The sequence below is a fragment of the Phacochoerus africanus genome, chromosome 2 (assembly GCF_016906955.1).
Source record: "Phacochoerus africanus isolate WHEZ1 chromosome 2, ROS_Pafr_v1, whole genome shotgun sequence".
Taxonomy (NCBI): Eukaryota; Metazoa; Chordata; class Mammalia; order Artiodactyla; family Suidae; genus Phacochoerus; species Phacochoerus africanus.
The window spans coordinates 275,754,513-275,774,155 of NC_062545.1; the positions used below are offsets into that span (position 1 = coordinate 275,754,513).

At 44.7% G+C, this 19,643-nt stretch overlaps 1 protein-coding gene across 1 annotated transcript in view; it reads right to left on the bottom strand.

Annotated features, from left to right (window-relative positions):
- Positions 1-19,643, bottom strand: part of SETX (senataxin) — a 74,733-nt gene that overhangs the window by 47,518 nt on the left and 7,572 nt on the right. Inside the window, 8 exon segments of the mRNA XM_047768771.1 lie at positions 5,247-7,925; positions 7,928-9,406; positions 10,289-10,376; positions 10,500-10,671; positions 13,258-13,377; positions 14,536-14,755; positions 17,042-17,151; positions 19,384-19,594. Coding sequence (XP_047624727.1) covers positions 5,247-7,925; positions 7,928-9,406; positions 10,289-10,376; positions 10,500-10,671; positions 13,258-13,377; positions 14,536-14,755; positions 17,042-17,151; positions 19,384-19,594 — 5,079 coding nt within the window.

A 19,643-nucleotide genomic window follows, 5' to 3' on the forward strand; every position in this document is an offset into this window, starting at 1 on the left:
ACGCTGATGAAAGACACCAAGAAGCAAAGAAACCAACGGCGAGACTTCCCTGTGCACGGAGAGTAAGACTCATGTAGACCAAGGTGTCAGTTCTTCTCACCTTGACCTGTAGACTCAATGCAATCGCAATCAAGATCCCAGCAGGTTGTTTTGTGGCTATCAATAAACTGATTCAAAGTTCACACCGGCAGGGAGTCCCTGTGGTGGCGCAGGGGGAAACACATCCAACTAGGAACCATGAGGTTCCTAGAGCTGTTCAATCCCTGGCTTCGCTCAGTGGGTTAAGGATCTGGCATTGCTGTGACCTGTGGTGTGGGTCGCAGACTCGGCTTGGATCCCCCATGGCTGTGGCTGTGGCAGAGGCCGGCAGCTACAGCTCCGATTTGACCCCTAGCCTGGGAACCTCCATATGCCACAGATGCAGCCCTGAAAGGCAAAAAAGAAAAAAATAATAATAATGTAGGAGAAAACCTAAATGTCCCTGAGCGTAGCTCTCACTTTTTAGCTCCAACACCAAAAGCATGACCCATGAAAGAAATGATTGGTTAAGCTGGACCTCACTGAAGTTAGATGCCTTTGTTCTGTGAAAGACAACTTCAAGAGAATGAAAAGAGAAGCCACAGACCTGGAGCAAATACATGCAAAATACACGTGTGACAAAGGACTGTTATCCAAAACACACAAAGAACTCTTACAACTCAATCAGAGGACAGACAACCTGATGAAAAAGATGCGCAAATGACCTAGACAGACCTCCCCGAGTAGCAATCAGGCTGTAAATCAGTATACGAAAAACTGCTCCACAGCATGTCATCAAAGGAACACAAACCGAAATGAGATACCACGACACACCTGCTGGACTGGGCGAGACCTGGAACCCTGCCAGCCCCATGCTGACGAGGCCGAGGAGCAACAGCAACTCTCAATTTACTGCTGGTGGGAATGTCCAATGGTGCCACCACCTGGAAGACCATGTGGTGGCGTCAACGGTTGCTTTGAGATTATATTCTTCCATGCATACATGTTCGTCATGTTACATGTTCATGGGCTACTGTTCCTACTACTGGTGTCTAGTGTCGGTGTCTCTGAACTATGTCCACGTTAAAATAAACTCGGATTGTAAACGTGCAATTCAGCTTTCTCGGGGTCATGTTCGTCCATTGTCATTTCCTCTCCTTTCATCACAAATCTTTCTTGCTCTTCCTGGGTGTGCCTCTGGCAGACAGTATTGCTGACTCTTGTCTTTTTAACACACTTTAAGTTGTGGCCATCACTCTTTAGATGTATGTGCATTTAGGTATATTCTTTCGGCATATTAAGAGCCCTCTCGACCCGAACTCTCAAATCTTTCTCTATTTCTAGGAAACTTTCAGTACACTTTTTTTGTCTCTTGAGATCCTTATTACACATACAGTAACACTGCCACCAGATCGATTGTTTCTTTGCTATTTCCCACTTCTATCCTCTCCTCACACTTTGTGGGAAATGTCTTTGATCTGATAGTCTAGCTTCCTCACTGTTCAGGTCTATATATTTTCCATTTATTCCACTTAGCTATTAAAACTATTTTATCTTTCATTTCCACTATCTCCTATTTGTTGTTCTTTATTAGACTCTTGTTTATGTTTCATGTTTTCTCCCATATCTCTGAAAATACATATTTTTTAAATTACCTCAAATGAATTTTTATTATAGTTGTACAATGTTCTGAAAATATTTAATACACTTATGATTACAATCTTATTCTGTCTTCTCCACTAATTGTGCTTTTCTGCTCTATATGGTTCAGCTTTTCACTTTTATAGTGACTAGAGTCCCCTCTGAAGTCACACTCCCTAGGAATACTAGGCACACTGGCTGGAGAGGCACCCTGGGGGGACAGGGGGCTACACCCTGCCACCACCTAGTTTTTGTGCCTCTGCGGAACAATGGGGTAAAGGAAGAACTGGCTGGGTGGGGCAGATATACCTGAGGGAATAAGCATCTTAGTACTAAAATCTGTAGGTCCACCCCAGTTCTTATCTCTTAAAAATTCTGGCTCCTTTGGTTACAATAACCCGGCCTTGGGGATGCGAGCTCTCAGGAACCGAGGACTCCGAACACACTGCCAGCCATCTCTCACACGAGCTGGGCCACAGCACCACCCTGATGCTACCTACTGCTCTTGACTGGCAGGAGCTAGCTGCCACTTTCTGGCCTTACACTGCAAGGGAACGTCAGGGCAGTGCTCTAACCCGGGGAAATGAGAGGAAGGAAAAAGGGCAAATCTAAAAAAATCCTTTTCCACCTTAATTCCCATCTAGTCATTCTTCTAGTCTGGTCTATCTTCCTCCCACTCTGAGCCCCCTTCCACTGCCCCGAGGCTTTCCCACAACATACATTTGTTCGACACACGCAACTACAGCCCTCTGGCTTCTCAAAGGTCCCTCGCAGAAGAGAACGTCAAAGTCATTCGCACACATCCGACACCTAGGACAGAGCAACACCGCCTAACGCCACGTTTTAAGCCGAAGCCCCAGGCACCCTCCTTTCTCCTCAAGCCCCACATCCGTCATCAGTACGACGGCCTGTGAGGCTGCCTCCAAATCCACCTCCGCTGAATTCACTTCTCTTTACTTCCACAGCTACCGCCCAGAGCAGCCCCATGACAGGTCCGAGTCTAGGCTTGCCTTCCTACAGATGACTCCCCATTGAGCAACCAAGAACGGGGTTTTTTTAAATAAAAAAAAAGTGAACTACTGCATACTGCGCTCTCCCAGCCTCCACACCAACCAACTGAACACCTCCCAGGGTCTTCTCACTGCGCTGGGAATGGGAAAGCCCACCCTGCACTTTCCGGGCCATCTGGCTCTGGACTGCGTGTGTCTCCAGTCTCACCTCCTCCCCTTCACCTCCGAGCCATCTCCCTGCAGCCGCATCAGCCTCATCTCTCTGCTCACGCATGCTCAGTCAGTCCCTCTCTCAGAGCATTACAGACTTGACACCCCCTGCTCCTCTGCACAAAACCCTCTGCTCTGGCTTTTGGCCCAGTCTCCAGAAGAGCCTCCCAATGTCACTCATCACCATGTCGACCTGTTTGTTGCCTTCAGAGAACCAACTATAACTGGCAACGAGCTAAAGAAGCAAAACCACCTCCCTATGAGGTGCCCAGGCACTGAGAAGCACAGCTGGTACCTCGGAAGAGCACCCTCTCTCTGCCTGCTCCGTGAGCCTACCAACTGCCACACTGTGTGCACATGTGCACGCACACCGGGCGCGCGCACACACACGCACACGCACACAGATGACAGAAGAGGGCTGCAGATGGAGACAGCAAACGGAAACTTAATGACAGAAAGAGAATTTGTCAAAACTGACCACCAAAACTGGCCCCTGTCAAAATAGTGTACATTTATCTAATACTTCCATGTGTTAAATGCAAAGACTAAAAAGCAGGTATTTCTTCTATCAGTCACATCACACAAAAGACATATTTCTAGAAGCTGAATTTGTCCTCACTTGTCTTCTGGGCCAAGGAATGAGTCTACATAATGTCATTACATTTCACCTGCAATGAGACAGAACAACTAGATAATCACACACTGTTCATGTCCTAAATAGGAAACCAACCACATCTTTGTCAAGAGTCTAAATACACTTTCGTCTTTTGTCTTTTTAGGGCCCCGCCCACAGCATATGTTGGTTCCCAGGCTAGGGGTCCAATAGGAGCTGTAGCCACCGGCCTACGTCAGAGCCACCACAATGCAGGATCCAAGCCGCGTCTGCGACCTACACCACAGCTCACAGCAACGCCGGATCCTTAACCCATTGAGCGAGGCCAGAGATCGAACCCACAACCTCATGCTTTCCTGGATTCATTTCTGCTGCGCCACAACGGGAACTCCAAGAGTCTAAATACACTTGAGCATCCCACTGGCAGACAATATTATGAAGTCAAATCACACCCAAAGGAGGATGAGAAGATTTGGTCCAGGACTTTGGTTGATGCCACAGTCCCTGGCTCATCAGAAAGAAAATTAAAAGTAGCAAGGTGGAGTCCCCATCGTGGCTCAGCAGAAATGAACCTGACTGGTATCCACGAGGATGCAGGTTCGACCCCTGGCCTCCCCCAGCGGGTTAAGGATCGGCGTGGCCATAGGCTGTGGTGTAGATCACAGACGCGGCTCGGATCCCGTGTTGCAGTGGCTCTGGCGTAGGCGGGCAGCTACAGCTCCTATTGGATCCCTAGCCTGGGAACCTCCATATGCTGCAGGTGCAGCCCTAGAAAAGACAAAAAAAAAAAAGGGGGAGTTTTCATCATGGCTCAGTGGTTAATGAACCCGACCAGGATCCATGAGGACTCGGGTTCAATCCCTGGCCTTGCTCAGTGGGTAAAGGATCCAGCACTGCCGTAAGCTGTGGTGTAGGCCCCAGATGAGGCTCAGATCCCACTGGCTGTGGCTGTGGCTCAGATCCCACTGGCTGTGGCTGTGGTGTAGACTGGCAGCTGTAGCTCTGATTTGACCCCTAACCTGGGAACTTCCATGTGCAGCGGGTACAGCCCTCAAAAGACAAAAGACAGAAACAAACAAACAAAAAAAAACAAAACGAAAAAAGAGAAAAATTTCCAAGTAAAGATGACAGATTGAACACAGGCATTTCCTTACATTCCTCTTGAAACTCCACTAAAACACCTAAGGGAGTTTCAAAAACAGGATTAACTCACAGGATGAAGAGAACGGAAGAGGAGACAAGTATCAAAATTCTGGAAGCTGGAAAGCAGATGGATGAATAGTAACGGACTTAGCAAGTCTAAGAAGCTGAACTGTGACCAGGAAGCAACCTGACATATATCTCTAGATGGAGGGCTGAAGGGACTGCCCCTCATTCCCAGGAAAAAGCTACATATTAAGTCTCTGTTCTTGGGGATAGCAGACTAGGGTTACTGCACTGAAAATAACAGGAACTGAGCAAATATTTATCTCCTGAGTGCCTGGACCCTTCCCTCTACCCCTCACCCTCAGCCCACAGCCAGCACCCACTCAGGCCTGTATTTTCGAGGCAAACTATCGGAAGATCCTTCTCTGGGAATCCTGACCTAAGAAGGACGACAACAAAACGACAGAAAATAGTGACATAAGGATGGGGAGGTCTGCAAATTACATTTCATCGAAATGAGGTCAGCTATTTTAGCTGCACCCTACTACTCAGCACGGTAAGAAGGCAATTTCAAAGGCTAGACGTATACAATGAAAATATATACTCACTGTTTCAAAAGTATTCAGTATCATCAAAGGGAAAAACACGCTAAAATAATCTCCGCTGTCTTGGAACCTGACAGGCACACGTCTCGCGATGGCCTGACAAAGACCCGATGGGGGCCCGCACTGATCAAAGTTGACAAACATCTCGTACTTCCACTTCAAGACCTCTTTAACGAAGGCGTCGGAGATGGACTGTGATGACAGGAGAATGCTGACGGCCGAGGAAGCCGGGAAAGACTTGCTCTCACCAAATGCACCTCTGTAACCTTGCCTGTTGGAAGTACTTGGAGCCTGAGAATAGGGAACGTTGCTCAAGTTCTTCACCTCACCCATTGGCTTCGGAGACATCAGAGAGGCTGGCTGCAGTACTTTTGAAATAGGCTGTACCCCATTGGACTTATTTTTTAGAGTTGGTGGAAGTGCTGAGGCATTTTCCAAAGACTTGGAAAGATTAGCAATTCGTGAAGTAGTCCTTGAGCTAAAAATCTTAGTAGTGGAAGGTCTGGAAGGTTTAGATGCAGAAAGAGGCAGGCCGGGTTTACGAAACACATCCTCATCTGCTGCTTTGGCTTCAGAGTGCTTTGAGCAGTATTCACCCTGGTTTTTCATCGTTTCAACACAATCTTTATACTTACACTTTGCGCTACTCAGAGATTCCAACTGAGGCCGACTCCTAGAATCTTCCTCGACCCGAACTGTATCTTTTCCACGAACTACTTCAATGAGTTGAGCATTCCCTTCCTCCATTTGTGAACACAAGTCCATATCTTCAGGATCACGCTGTGTTAAAAATATATCATCTTCCTCTATATCACTGTTGCATTCAGGCTCTCCCTCTGATTTCAAAGTTGCTATTAGGTCACCTCCACCTAAAGGGTCCTCTGAAGTGGAGGCAACTATTTCATTTGTCGGTTTTCTTCCATTCAACACTATAGGATTATCCTGGTTCAAAGGACAAGTGTCATCAGGTGCCCGCGAAGCACATTTTGCTTTTATAGGTTCTGGTTCAGAAGATGCACATTTTCTTAACTGTTTTCCACTCCTGTTAGCAGTTACCTCGGCTCCTCCTTTGGAACTATAATCTGACCTATCTGATGCTGGTACAAATATGCCAGAATTCTGGGCTGCCTGTGGCCCTGCTCTGGCAGCATCTGCATTTTCAGGATCAAAGGGTCCTTGTCTATTCTGTTGTGCTTTGGGTCTCACCTGCCTTCGAAACTGAAGGTCTTGATTTGTCAGCAGTTTCTTATTATTTTTGACAGACAGAGACTGAGCAGCAATTAATTTGGTCTTTCTCTGGGTATCAACCGCTCCGACAGTTTTGCCATGGTCCCGTAATTGCGCCAAACTATCTAAAGATGGCTGTGACAACTCGAATGCCTTACGAGGACGCTTTTTCAGACCAAGTTTCTCCGCTATTGAAGTGGGTTCAGGACACTTGCGAAATTTCTTTGCTGGCACTACAGCAGGAGTGGTTCTACAACTTAGGTAATTTGAACTTTTACTCTGCCCTTTTTTAGTCTCTGCATGTGTTTTCTTTGGAGTTTCAGAAAGTGGGACTCTCCTGATAGGTTTGGAGTGAGTGCGAAGCTTAGAAGACTTCTTTAGAGAAACCTCAGTGGCTCTCTTAACACTTGCATCAGCTCTAGTCCTTTTGTCTGTACTTTTAAGACCATTTTCAGGCAGATCTCTCTCAGTATCAGACTGGCCCTCATTTCTGATAGAAGAGGAAGGCCTTACAGGATCTTCAGCCACAGAATTTTCGTATCGTTTTCGCTTGGGTTTTTTTACATCAATTTCATAAAATTCCTTAACAGAAACACTGCTGCTCTGTGGTTCTGCCTGTTCAACGCCCTCTACCTCTCTAATGACCTGTTCAGATATATAATCTGTATCATAACCCCAATCATTTGTGATATCACCTATATAAGTCAAGCATGACTTTTCGTCCTGTTGAACTGAATTCTTGTCTGGTTTCCCATCTTGCCAAACTGAAAACACTTCATATGGACTTTCAAACTCGAAAAACTGAGAATCAGATTCCTCAAACTGCAAAGGGGATCTTGTATTTTCTTCCTTTATTACCTTCTGTTCCACATTTGTATTTGCTCCTGGAGTGTGCTGCTCTGGGCGGTCTTTCTCAGTGCATGTTTTATCCTGTTTCATGTGTTTCTCAAAACCTAGAATTCTTCCATCATCACCATCATCATCAGAATCTGAAATAATAATAATCTGTCCATGGCTGGATTCCCCATTATTTTGGTTAGCTCTGAGACATCTTTTCTCATCTTTTACTTTTCTTTGTAGCTGGGATGAACTTTTTTGAGTTGAATCTGATGGAAACTTAGTAACACTGGCTTGAGCTAGCAAAGATAACTTGTGGAGGTCTCTGTCTACCTGAGAATCTGTTAAGGTGTCAGACTTAGGACTGATGCCAGGGGTCTGCTCTCCTAAAACAGAACAAAACTGACTGGTACTCTTGCTAATTTCCTTATCTGTCAATTCAAGCAGCGTCACGGGGTCCTTAAAGGGAGGTGTTTTCTTCATGAAAATATCGGTTGTTTCTGCAAATGAGACCAAATCTTTACCAACATGATATTCCTGTATTTGACAACTGTTTTCAGGGGTAGAGAAAAGATCTAACTCTTCTTCTTTCTTTATTTGTTTCTTTTTGGCAATGAACTGTTGTTTTGAGACTTCTGTTCTCCGTGTTTATCGTCCAGAATACCATTAGAGAGATTGTGTATGCAGCAGCCATCTCCCTTCTGCCCTCCCGCATCTTTCTTTGAACGGAAGCGCTCAAGGCTAGGCACGCTCAGGTTGTCGTCTACAGTGACAGCATTACTGACAGGGCCACTATTCTTGTGTTGCTTTTTCATTACATGTGATAACTTAGCGCACACCTCATTTTTCTGTGCCTTACTTTTTCCTTTGGAGGTTCTGCCAAGAGCATCATCCCTTAGAGAGAAATCCTCATTTGATGTGGACACCTTTTCCAGAGAATCAGTCGACAAGTGTGTTGATGGTGCTGGTCCTCTGTCAAACACACTTTCCGGACCACTTCTTGAAGTACAATTCTGTGGTGTATGCGAGGAATTCTCTTTTACAGACTTATGCTTCCTTGCACTCTTTTTAACTTGCTCTTGAGTTCTTTCAGGAAAATAGTTTTTACTACTCTGCTTTAAGCATGACTCAGGTGCAAGACGATCTTCTGGTTTCAAATCTTTCATACAGTTTTGCTCATCACCCTCTTCTATAGCGTTACTTGCTTTGCTCAAAATACCCTCTTGGCCTTGACATGCATCAGCTTTCATTGGGTCTTTAGAAAATGCTGGGCTGGAATTTTCCAGACAGTGCCTGTCTTTCACAGACTTCTTCCCTTTGTGTTCATGCTCTTCTTTATTATAAGACGCAGGAGGAGTTTTACATGCAGGAGTCACATCCACAAAAGTGCTGCATTGAGGTACTTTGACTTTTATGTTTCTAATAATTTGCTTTAAACAAGTTTGTAACTCATGGGTTTCCTGACTAGTCAGCTGCCAACCTAAAGATAAATTTCCTCGTAGGAATAAGTTGAGCTTATCCCAGAATTGCTTACAAAGAGTCTGCTGCCCCAGCTGATAACCTTCTTTTAGGAGACTTCTAATCAGCTGCACACAAGCAAGCTGTACAGAGTTAGATGGCACTGAATGCAATGACAGAGATGATATCATTGCTGTTCCTTTGGAGCAGTTCCCAGATGACTTCTCAGAACTCCGTGCAAACGCGGTGGTGGGAAGCTTGGCGCACTTTACGACGGCTTCCACCCACTGCTGCGAACTAACCCACAGCAAATGCAAACATTTTTTATTTCTATGCAGTTCAATCACTGACACCAAAATGAGAAGGAAGAACTCGGTGACCTTGTCACACACCCCATCTGTCTGGTTGAGGACGTCTTTGACTTCCGAGTGCAGGTGGTGAATAACCTCTACTATGTAGGCCACGCCCAGATCCTTAAGATCCATGAGGGACTGAACAAAAGGAATGAACCACAGGAAGGTGCTGTTATGAACACGCATGTCTTGACCAATATCTGACTGAAGCACATTAGCTAATGTTTCCATTTCTTCATACATGTTAGGACAATAATCTGGGCAAATGGCTGATCTCCACCCTGAATCCTAAAATGAAAGAAATACCGACATTCAGATAAACAGGTTAACATTCATGATAAGTTTAATATACAAGCTGTAAAAAGAAAACGCATTTGCTCAACTTTCCTATTTGGCATACACAGACATACATATACATATCCCCAAGAAACTGAGAACACAGTTCAATTCTGAGGTTAAGGTTTCAAGGAAAGGTAAATTTACAAAACCTCCATGTACTGGCTGGTTTTGATTTCTAGTCATGTAATTTATCCCCCCCATGCTACAAACATTCCTCCCTTCCTAGCTCTCCTTAAAAATTAATCTTTCGGGAGTTCCCGTCATGGCACAGTGGTTAACGAATCCGACGAGGAACCATGAGGTTGCGGGTTCGGTCCCTGCCCTTGCTCAGTGGGTTAAGGATCCGGCGTTGCCGTGAGCTGTGGTGTAGGTTGCAGACGCGGCTCGGATCCCGCGTGGCTGTGGCTCTGGTGTAGGCCGGTGGCTACAGCTCCGATTCAACCCCTAGCCTGGGAACCTCCACATGCCGCGGGAGCGGCCCAAGAAATAGCAAAAAGACAAACAAAAAAAAAAAGAATAAAAGGAACAGTGGGGAGTTCCCACCACCTCGAAGCGGAAACAAATCCAACTAGGAACCACGAGGTTTCGGGTTCAATCCCTGGCCTCGATCAGTGGGTAAAGGATCCAGCGTTGCTGTGAGCTGTGGTGTAGGTCGGCAGCTGTAGCTCCAACTGAACCCCTAGTCTGGGAACCTCCATGTGCCACAGATGCGGCCAAAAAAAAAAAAGAACAGTTACATATCACGAAATTGGCAATTCAACTACTTACATAAAACACTGACTATACTATGAAGGCAAACTCTATCATTTGAATTCTCAAAACGTCTTGTACCTTTTTGGTCTTTTCAGGATTATAATTGTACACAATCTGGCTGCAAGTCACCATATCATCCAGATAAGAGTCCGGTTCTAACTTCATCCTTAAATATTAAGAATAAATAGAAATTACTGAAATGAAGAAAAAAACCCCTTCTTGTTAAGTCAGTTGCAACAGACTTCCTCACACAGACTGTCTGAAATCCTGACACGTCAACTGGACAAACCTCACAGAGCTGTTCCGTATGTTTTGGATCTCTCTGTTGTAGCTCACATTGTTGATGATGGTTTGAAATGCCTCAATAGGATCAATGAGTTGACCCCAGACCTTAGATCCGAGACGATCCAGAATCACCATGAAGCAGTGTAATGCTGGCCAGAAAGGATCCACACTACCATCTGAAACACACGGGGTGGCGGTCAAGCTGCGAAACAATCAGCAAAAGGCACTAAAGCACGTCGAGAAACGAAGCACTCTTTACCAGGGTAACAACAAAACAAAGCAGCGAGTCATTCAAAGGGTTGCCAGCTACAGGTTCCAGAAAGGTGGCACATTTTCAAAAGGTATTTGCATTTTTTAAGGCAATGCATCTCTAATCAATTCTTCCATGCGATATAAACAACTTCCTCATCCTGTTTGCCACACCTGACAGAATCTTTCCTACTCAGCTTCTTCCCAACCTTTATAACCCCACCCTAAACAAATAACAGGAAAAAAGCCTAGGAAAAACTTCGTATTTACAGATCTAAACAAAGCCCATGATGCAAGAACTTCAGGTTCAGCACGGCCCTGAACTGTGGTTGCCACCTGGCTGGCATAAAGGGCAGAATCCCCATCCCATCCAGCTGGCAGGAGTCCGCAGCCCTCGCCCTTTCCTCTTCTCTACTGAACACGCAGTTGCAAAACCCTGCCCTACGCAAGACCTTCCATTGCTTCTTAACATCTTCTAAAAAAGCCAAAGTCTCAGTCAAGCACTTAGAAGATCCTACTCTACTGGTTCTCTCCAGATTTATTTTGTTACACTTACATATAGATAGCCAAGAAAATACAAAAGATACATAAATATATAGCCCCCCCCCCAAAAAGACAGCTGGCTTTTTCCAAATAGGACCAAAATGCCTTCACTATCAGCATCACCCAGCAAAAAACCTCAACATTCTTAAGTCCAGCTCAAATGCCTGTCCCTACATTAACCACTCTCCAGCCATTTAATCTACAGTACTCTTCTGAGACACATGCTCCAACTCACTCAATCACTGACATCCCCAGAACTTTCTGCCTGATCTCTTTCGGGGCTCTTAAAGTCTACCTTTCTTTTTTTTTAAATGGTAGTCATTTGTGTAGAACTTCTCACATATTTTTTCATCCTCTGCTGCAGCTGACATAATATCTTATGTCTAGGATACTCTCAAATAAGAAAGAAAGTCATCGAGTTAGCTGAAGACAATTATGGAAGGTTTCTTAAAGAGGTGACTCATTTTGATGGAGGTTAGGGGAGCTGGATTAACACTGAGGACAGAAATATATGTGCAAAGCACAGGGAAAGAATGAACAATTTACGGAGTTCCCGTCGTGGCGCAGTGGTTAACGAGTCCGACTAGGAACCACGAGGCTGCGGGTTCGGTCCCTGCCCCTGCTCAGTGGGTTAATGATCCGGCGTTGCCGTGAGCTGTGGTGTAGGTTGCAGACGCGGCTCGGATCCCGTGTTGCTGTGGCTCTGGCGTAGGCCGGTGGCTACAGCTCCAATTCGACCCCTAGCCTGGGAACCTCCATATGCCTCGGTAGCAGCCCAAGAAATAGCAAAAAGACAAAAAAAAAAAAAAAAATGAACAATTTACGTAGTTAATGCTAGTAAGCAAATTAGTAGTAACATTAATCAGAAGAGTCTAGCAACAAAATGTATATGATCCAAATATAACATTTACACATTTCAGAACATCCCACAAAAGATTTCATATCCACACTGAAGTTGTCTACAGAGAAGTAAATGTGGGGAAAAAGCATTTGTCATGTTTTCATAGGATTTGGTATGCTGAGTCTTCCCTGACTCATTCCTTCATAAAGAGGAAAAATCAGAAACACTAGTACAGATTCTCCCTGATCAGCCTGAAAAAACCATGAGCAAAACAGAGCTGGGCTCCAGTAACAAACACGACAATTTCAAGACTCTGCACAGCACCGCCCGAGGGAACCTTCTGGGATGATGGAAATGGTCTTATGCCCGCTCTGTTCAATTCGGGAGCAACTAGGCACAGGTGCTCTTGAGGTACAACTAGTGGGACTGAACACCTGAATTGTTATTTTTATTTAAATTTCATCGATTTAAACAGCCACATTTGGCTGGAGGCCCCCATGCTGGACATGGTGAACCAAAGAGAAATGAAAGATCAGGCAGAAGGGAGATACTGGGGCAGAGGAGGCTCTCTGCACAATTTTAACTACCGTGTCACCAGAAATTTACCTCCATTAGGTTCTAGCCTTTTTTTTTTTTTTCCTTATTAGGGCTGCACCTGCAGCATACGGAAGTTCCCACGCTAGGGGGCAAATCAGAGCTGCAGCTCCCAGCCCTCGTGAGAGCAATACCAGATCCGAGCCTCGTTACGACCTACAACACAACTCATGACAACACCGGATCCTTTAACCCGCTGAGTAAGGCCAGGGATGGAACCCACAACCTCATGGATACTAGTGAGATTCTTAACCCATTGAGCCCCAACGGGAACTCCTAGGTTCTAGTTTTGATTCTACCACTAACTGGGTATTTCAATGTGAAAAAGTTAACGTCCTTGGGCTTCAGTTTCTTCTTTTCTGAAAGTAAGGTGTCGAGTTAAATTCTCAAGGTCAGAACTTAAAATTCTGAGTCTGTGACCTAAACGATAAAACTTTCATTTTTTTTCTCTACATCATAGAGCCAAATCCTTCCAGTGACACTAGTATTCTCAAAGTGCGCCATCATCACAGAAGCAGGAAATAAAGGTTTTTACCATCTGATTGTCTCTCCATGGTGTGAAGTATTGATTGCATAAAATCATTTTGTTTGTCTGGGCCCAACAACAGTGAATCCATGGCTTGCTCCTCAAGAATGGTCAGCAACATGCAAATCCCTGTAAGATCATGTACAATTTTCTTGCATTGATTAAATAACACTGTTTAAAAGCCTTTTCCAGTTTGGTTGGCAAAAGAATAACTTAAAGGCAGTAATAAGACAAAGCACCATAGTATCCAGTTCCTCACCCACTGGGTCTGAGATAGTCATACACACCTGCTCCACAGAAGAGAACTTCAGGCTGAAGAAACATGGAAGGTGGCATGAACTGGGTTAGAAAACAACCTTCAAGATGACTACCACACACTGTACCTCACAGAACCTAAGACCCTTAGATTTCAAGATCACCATACTTCAGGTACAAATCACTGCCAAATATAACACATGACTATAAGACCTAGAATCAATGAAGTAGGACAGAACTGTTTTAAGTCAGTACAGAACCTGTTGAAATCCTTTCTGCCAGGAAATATTTTACAGGTGGGAAAAGAGGTGTTAAACCATTTTTTTTGGCCACCCTCACAGCACGTGGGAATTGCTGGGCCAGGGATTGAACCCATGCCACAGCAGTGGCAACGCTGGATCCTTAACCCATTGAGCCACCAGGGAACTCCTTAAACCTCTTTTTAAAGTAGATCAAAGACAGAGTTCCTGTCATGGCTCAGCAGGTCACGAACCTAACTAGATCCGAGAGGATGCAGGTTCGATACCTGACCTTGCTCAGTGGGTTAAGGATCTAGCATTGCCATGAACTGTGGAGTAGGTTGCAGACACGGCTTAGATCTGCCATTGCTGTGGCCGTGGTGTAGGTTGGCAGCTGCAGCTCAGATTTGACCCTTAGCCTGGGAACCTCCATAAGCCCGCAGCAGTGGCCCTAAAAAGCAAAAAACAGTTTAAAAAAAAAAATAAAGTAGATCAAAGCCTATTAAGGTCAGCTACTATGCTAATATTTTGTTATAGTTAACACTGCCTTACATAGAAGATCTATTTACCACACATGAAAATATACCTCTTATACAACTGATTTCTAGGACAAAGAAAGCTTAATAACAAGATGTAACAGTTGTCAATTTAATGACAGAACAAGAACCGGGAACTATGTAATCCTTTATTTAGCAATTCTGATCAGATTACCAAACGAAATCACTTCTTTTGCAGGAAAATCCTAAGAACTATTACAAAATACTAATTACATTTGCACAGGAACAATACTCACCTAACCAATAGCTTTTGTAGTTGGTAGTATCATACATGTGCGAGGGCAGAAGAATCAGTTTGCCCTTCTCAAGGACAGAAGTGGTATAAATTTCAGGACGTTCTAAGAGCCCCAACTCGATGACTTTAAACATGCAAGTCAAAACCTCCTGCAGGTCATAATAATCATCTCTGTCCACCTTCCCCAAGTTCCTTGCCGTCAGGATAGCCCAACGCCGCACCTGGAAGGGCCACAGCTTTGTTACTTCCTTCAACAACCAACTGCCCGCATACGGCAAGGACCTACGTAAAACAGGATTCTATACAGGTTTTAAAAAAGAGACATCCGGAGTTCCCGTCGTGGCGCAGTGGTTCACGAATCCGACGAGGAACCATGAGGTTGCGGGTTCGATCCCTGCCCTTGCTCAGTGGGTTAAGGATCCGGCGTTGCCATGAGCTGTGGTGTAGGTTGCAGACGCGGCTCGGGTCCCGCATTGCTGTGGCTCTGGCGTAGGCCAGTGGCTGCAGCTCCGATTCGACCCCTAGCCTGGGAACCTCCATATGCCGAGGGAGCGGCCCAAGAAATAGCAAAAAGATAAATAAATAAATAAATAAATAAAAGAAAAAACTTTCTAAAAAAAAAAAAGACATCAACTGTATTTCAATAAAGAAAAATCATTTTGTTGTACATAAACTTATACAGTGTTGCAATGTCAATTACATCTCAATAAAAATGGAAGAGAAACTATATAAAGGACTTCAGGAAAAAAATGATTTTTAATGAAAATAAGCCAAAAGGTCCACAATAAAAAAAAAAAAAAAAAGACACAAGATAGTAATTTACAGTCAAACTTTGAACAACAAACAGCGGTTGGGGCACCTTTGTGGGCTTAAAAATTTGAATATAACACACCCATTACAACCTCCACATCCAAAGTCCTGCACTGCAGATTCAACTAACCTCAGATCACGTTGTACTATACACCACATGCTCTTGAAAAGAATCTCTGTGTTAAGTGGACTCGTGCAATTCAAACCCATGCTGTCCAAGGGGCGACTGTAATGCACGGTGTCAACTATACTGGATCCTGATCTGAACAAGCTACCCGAGTAAGGCAGTTTGAGACAATCACTTCCATTCATTTAAACACTGACTAGAAATATGATTTTATTTATTTATTTATTTATTTTTGTCTTCTGCCTTTTCTAGGGCCGCTCCCATGGCATATGGAGGTTCCCAGGCCAGGGGTCGAATCGGAGCTACAGCCGCTGGCCTACACCACAGCCACAGCAACGCGGGATCCGAGCCGCGTCTGCGACCTACACCACAGCTCACGGCAACGCCGGATCATTAACCCACTGAGCAAGGGCAGGGACCAAACCCGCAACCTCATGGTTCCTAGTGGGATTCGTTAACCACTGAGCCATGACAGGAACTCCGGAAATATGACTTTAAATCCTTGTCTTTCAGAGACATATACTGAAGTATTTTATGGATGAAATGCTCTCGTGTTTAAGATGTGCACTAACTAAACCAAAGGGGAGTAAACCAGTGACCATATACTGACAACAGAGGAAGCACAGTGACGGTTATGTGGAGTTAATCATTACACCATTGACCTTGATACGTCTGTAATTTTTTTTGTCTTTTTAGCGCCACACCCACGGCATATGAAGGTTCCCAGGCTAGGGGTCCAATCAGAGCTGTAGCCGCCGGCCTACACCACAGCCACAGGAACATGGGAACCGAGCTGCATCTGCAACCTATACCACAGCTCATGGCAACGCCAGATCCTTAACCCACTAAGTGAGGCCAGGGATTGAACCTGCATCCTTACAGAGACTATGTGAGGTTTTTAACCTGCTGAGCCACAACAGGAACTCCTCAAATGATTTAAATGGTATTTCCACGTGCTTGGAGCAGGACGGGCAGGCATGTAAGGAAAGCATGAGAGAACAGTCCCTCCGCATTTTGTTCAGGTCGACACACCGAAAGAAGTTCAAATTATTCCCTTGTCTTTCAAATTGAAGCATCACCTCTCAGAAGTAGTATCCTACAGGAGTTCCTCCATGGCTTAGCGGAAAGGTTTCCGACTAAGCATCCATGAGGACACAGGTTCGATCCCTGCTCTTGCTCAGTGGGTTAACGATCCGGCGTTCCCGTGAGCTGTGGTGTAGGTTGCAGACACGGCTCGGGTCCCGCGTTGCTGTGGCTGTGGTGTAGGCCTGCGGCCACAGCTCCAATTTGACCCCTAGAGCCTGGGAACCTCCATATGCCGCCAGTGCCACCCTAAAAAGACCAAAAAAAAAAAAAAAAAAAAAGGCAGTACCCTATGCTCTTAAATCTCCTCTTCTTTGACACCCCCACCCCCACCCCCAGCAGCAACCTCTCCTTAACTACAGTAATTTTACAACAAGAGAATAATTTTGGCAAATATTTTAAACAAAATACACATCAAACCCTCTATTCTAGTTATCACCAGGTGCGAAAATCAAACACCACCGTCCACTGCCTAACCCTCACTCACCATTTCGTTTGGGTGGACCAGGAATAAATAGATCCCTGGATGTTTGTCAAAAACCTGAAAGGAGCAATTAGCTTGTTCCATCCGGCAAAGTGCTTCTACACATAATTCATCTAAACAGAAAAAAACAAGGCAGTAAATAAAGACATAAATCCCATCAACTTTATTAAGTTGCCCACACCTGGCTCTTCCGGTTGCTTGTATGTATTAAATGAAAAGTTGTTCTTTTTTTTTTTTAACTGAATTCCTCTGACTGTACTATGTACTAGCACGTACATCTCCTCACACACTGGGCGTCATGATCTCCATAGGTACCTTCTAACAAGTATGACGGCAGGTCCAACCCCAGGGGCATTTTACCTCTTGACTCATGTGGACTTTACCTGGTACCAGAGCAATTCACCCCCAAATGGTTCTTCTGTCCTCCTCTCAGTTATTGAGGAATCCATTTTCTCCACTGGTTTGAAATGCCATCATCATCAAACACTAAATGTACCTGGTTTCCTTATGGACTGCACTGTCTAAGCTACGGTGCCAGTGCTACTCTAATCACTGTTGTTTATGGAAATTTCCTCAGTGCTCTTTTCAGAAGCTTCAAAGAACATGCAGTGACAGTGACTGCCTTTGGGGAGGAGGAATAGTGGCTGGAAAAGCAAGAGGAGAGCTCCGGAGGCCTTGAGGATGTTGTTTCTTGATCTGGGTGCTGGCTACACACAAGTGTGCTTAGTTTATGAAAAAATCATTAAGTTTATACAGTTTTCTGGACATTTTCTGTTTTGTTTTGTTTTGTTTTGTTTAAGGCTGCACACACAGCACAGAGAAGTTCCTGGGCCAGGGGTCGAACACACACCACAGCAGTAACCAGAGCCACAGCCGACAATGCCAGATCCTTAACACACTAGGTCACCAGAGAACTCCTAGACAGGATAGTCTTCAACAAATGCCTGAAAAATGCTTTGTTAGAATTTGAAAATCTAATTATTTTGAATTTATTTAGAAAGAACTGATTTCTCTAACATATCTTTAGATAACTTCAGTTTACTGAAAATACAGAGGTTAGAGAAACAAGTTAAATTACACGACCAGGAAGCAATCAGAAAAATCCAGCAAGTTCATCAATCTACAAGGCAACCTCTTGGTCTCAGCCAAGCCAAAGTTATAGGGGAAGAAAGTGTGTTAGGAAAATCTGAACATGGGCTAGCTAAGGTAGATGCCTTAAAGATACTGTTATTTTGCTAGATCTGATGGATGAGGACAATGTCTTCAAGAGACCCACATGAAGAAATGTGAACATAAACGACTACCATCTCAGCAGCCAACCACAACATGCTACGCCACACTGACTGGTGAAAACCACTGCAGGCCCATGGCTCTCAACCCAGGACAACCCGGCCTCTCCCCGACCCCCAGCTCCCCAGGCGACACTTGACAACATCTGGAGACTTTTCTTTCTAGGGCCGCACGCACGGCATAGGAGGTTTCCAGACTAGGGGTCCAACAGGAGCTACAAATGCCGGCCTAAGCCACAGCTACAGCAACGCCAGATCCTTAAATCACTGAGCAAGGCCAGGGGTAGAACCCGAAAGCTCATCGTTCCTGGTCGGATTTGTTTCCACTACGCCACAACGGGAACTCCAAGACATTTTTGGTTGTCACAACTGCAGCAGTGGGGAGAGCAAAGCACTACTGGCATCTAGTGGAGAGAGGCCAGGGACTCTGGCAAACATCCTACAAGGGACAGCACAGCCCCCACAACAAAGAATCACCCAGGCCAAAAGGTCAACAGTGCCGACAATGAAAAAGAAACCCTGCTATAGGCAGATGACAAAAATAAAAATGAACTGAATGGGGAGTTCCCTTCGTGGCTCAGCAGGAACCCGACTAGCATCCATGAGGATGTGGGTTCGATCCCTAGCCTCACTCAGTGGGTTAAGGATCCGGCGTTGCCGTGAGCTGTGATGTAGGTTGCAGACACAGCTCAGATCTAGCATTGCTGTGGCTGCGGCGAAGGGCGGAGGCTACAGCTCCGATTCGACCCCTAGCCTGGAAACCTCCATATGCCACGGGTGTGACCCTAAAAAGACAAAAAGAACAAAAAAAAAATTTAACTGAACGGATTGATGAGTAAGTTTGGGATAAAGCAAATACAGCAGGATGTTAACAACTGTAGAATTTATGTGGTATGTCTATGGTTTTCACTTATTTATGTGTTTGAAAACTGTCATAATAAAGTGTTGGGATAATATTAGGTATCCTAATTATATGTTTAACAGGTTTTCAATATAGACGAACCAAAATTCTTAATAGTAAAACTGATATAACTGTGGAACACCCAAGATACTCACTAACACGCTCATGCAAAAGCAGGTAAGGATATTTCAGTATTTCCAGAAGTGGAACTCGAAGCTTATTTTCAAAGTCTTGACCAGTGAAGTCAAACAGCTGTGCCTCTCCATTGTTGTCTACTATATATAACTCGTCGTCATCTTCAATTTCGGCCTTCATGGATTTTTCAAAGTGATTTATGAGACGTATGGTTTCTAGTTCCCATAAAGTCTACAGGAAAAGAAAAACCAGGCAGAGTGCTTTAAGGTTTATCATCAAC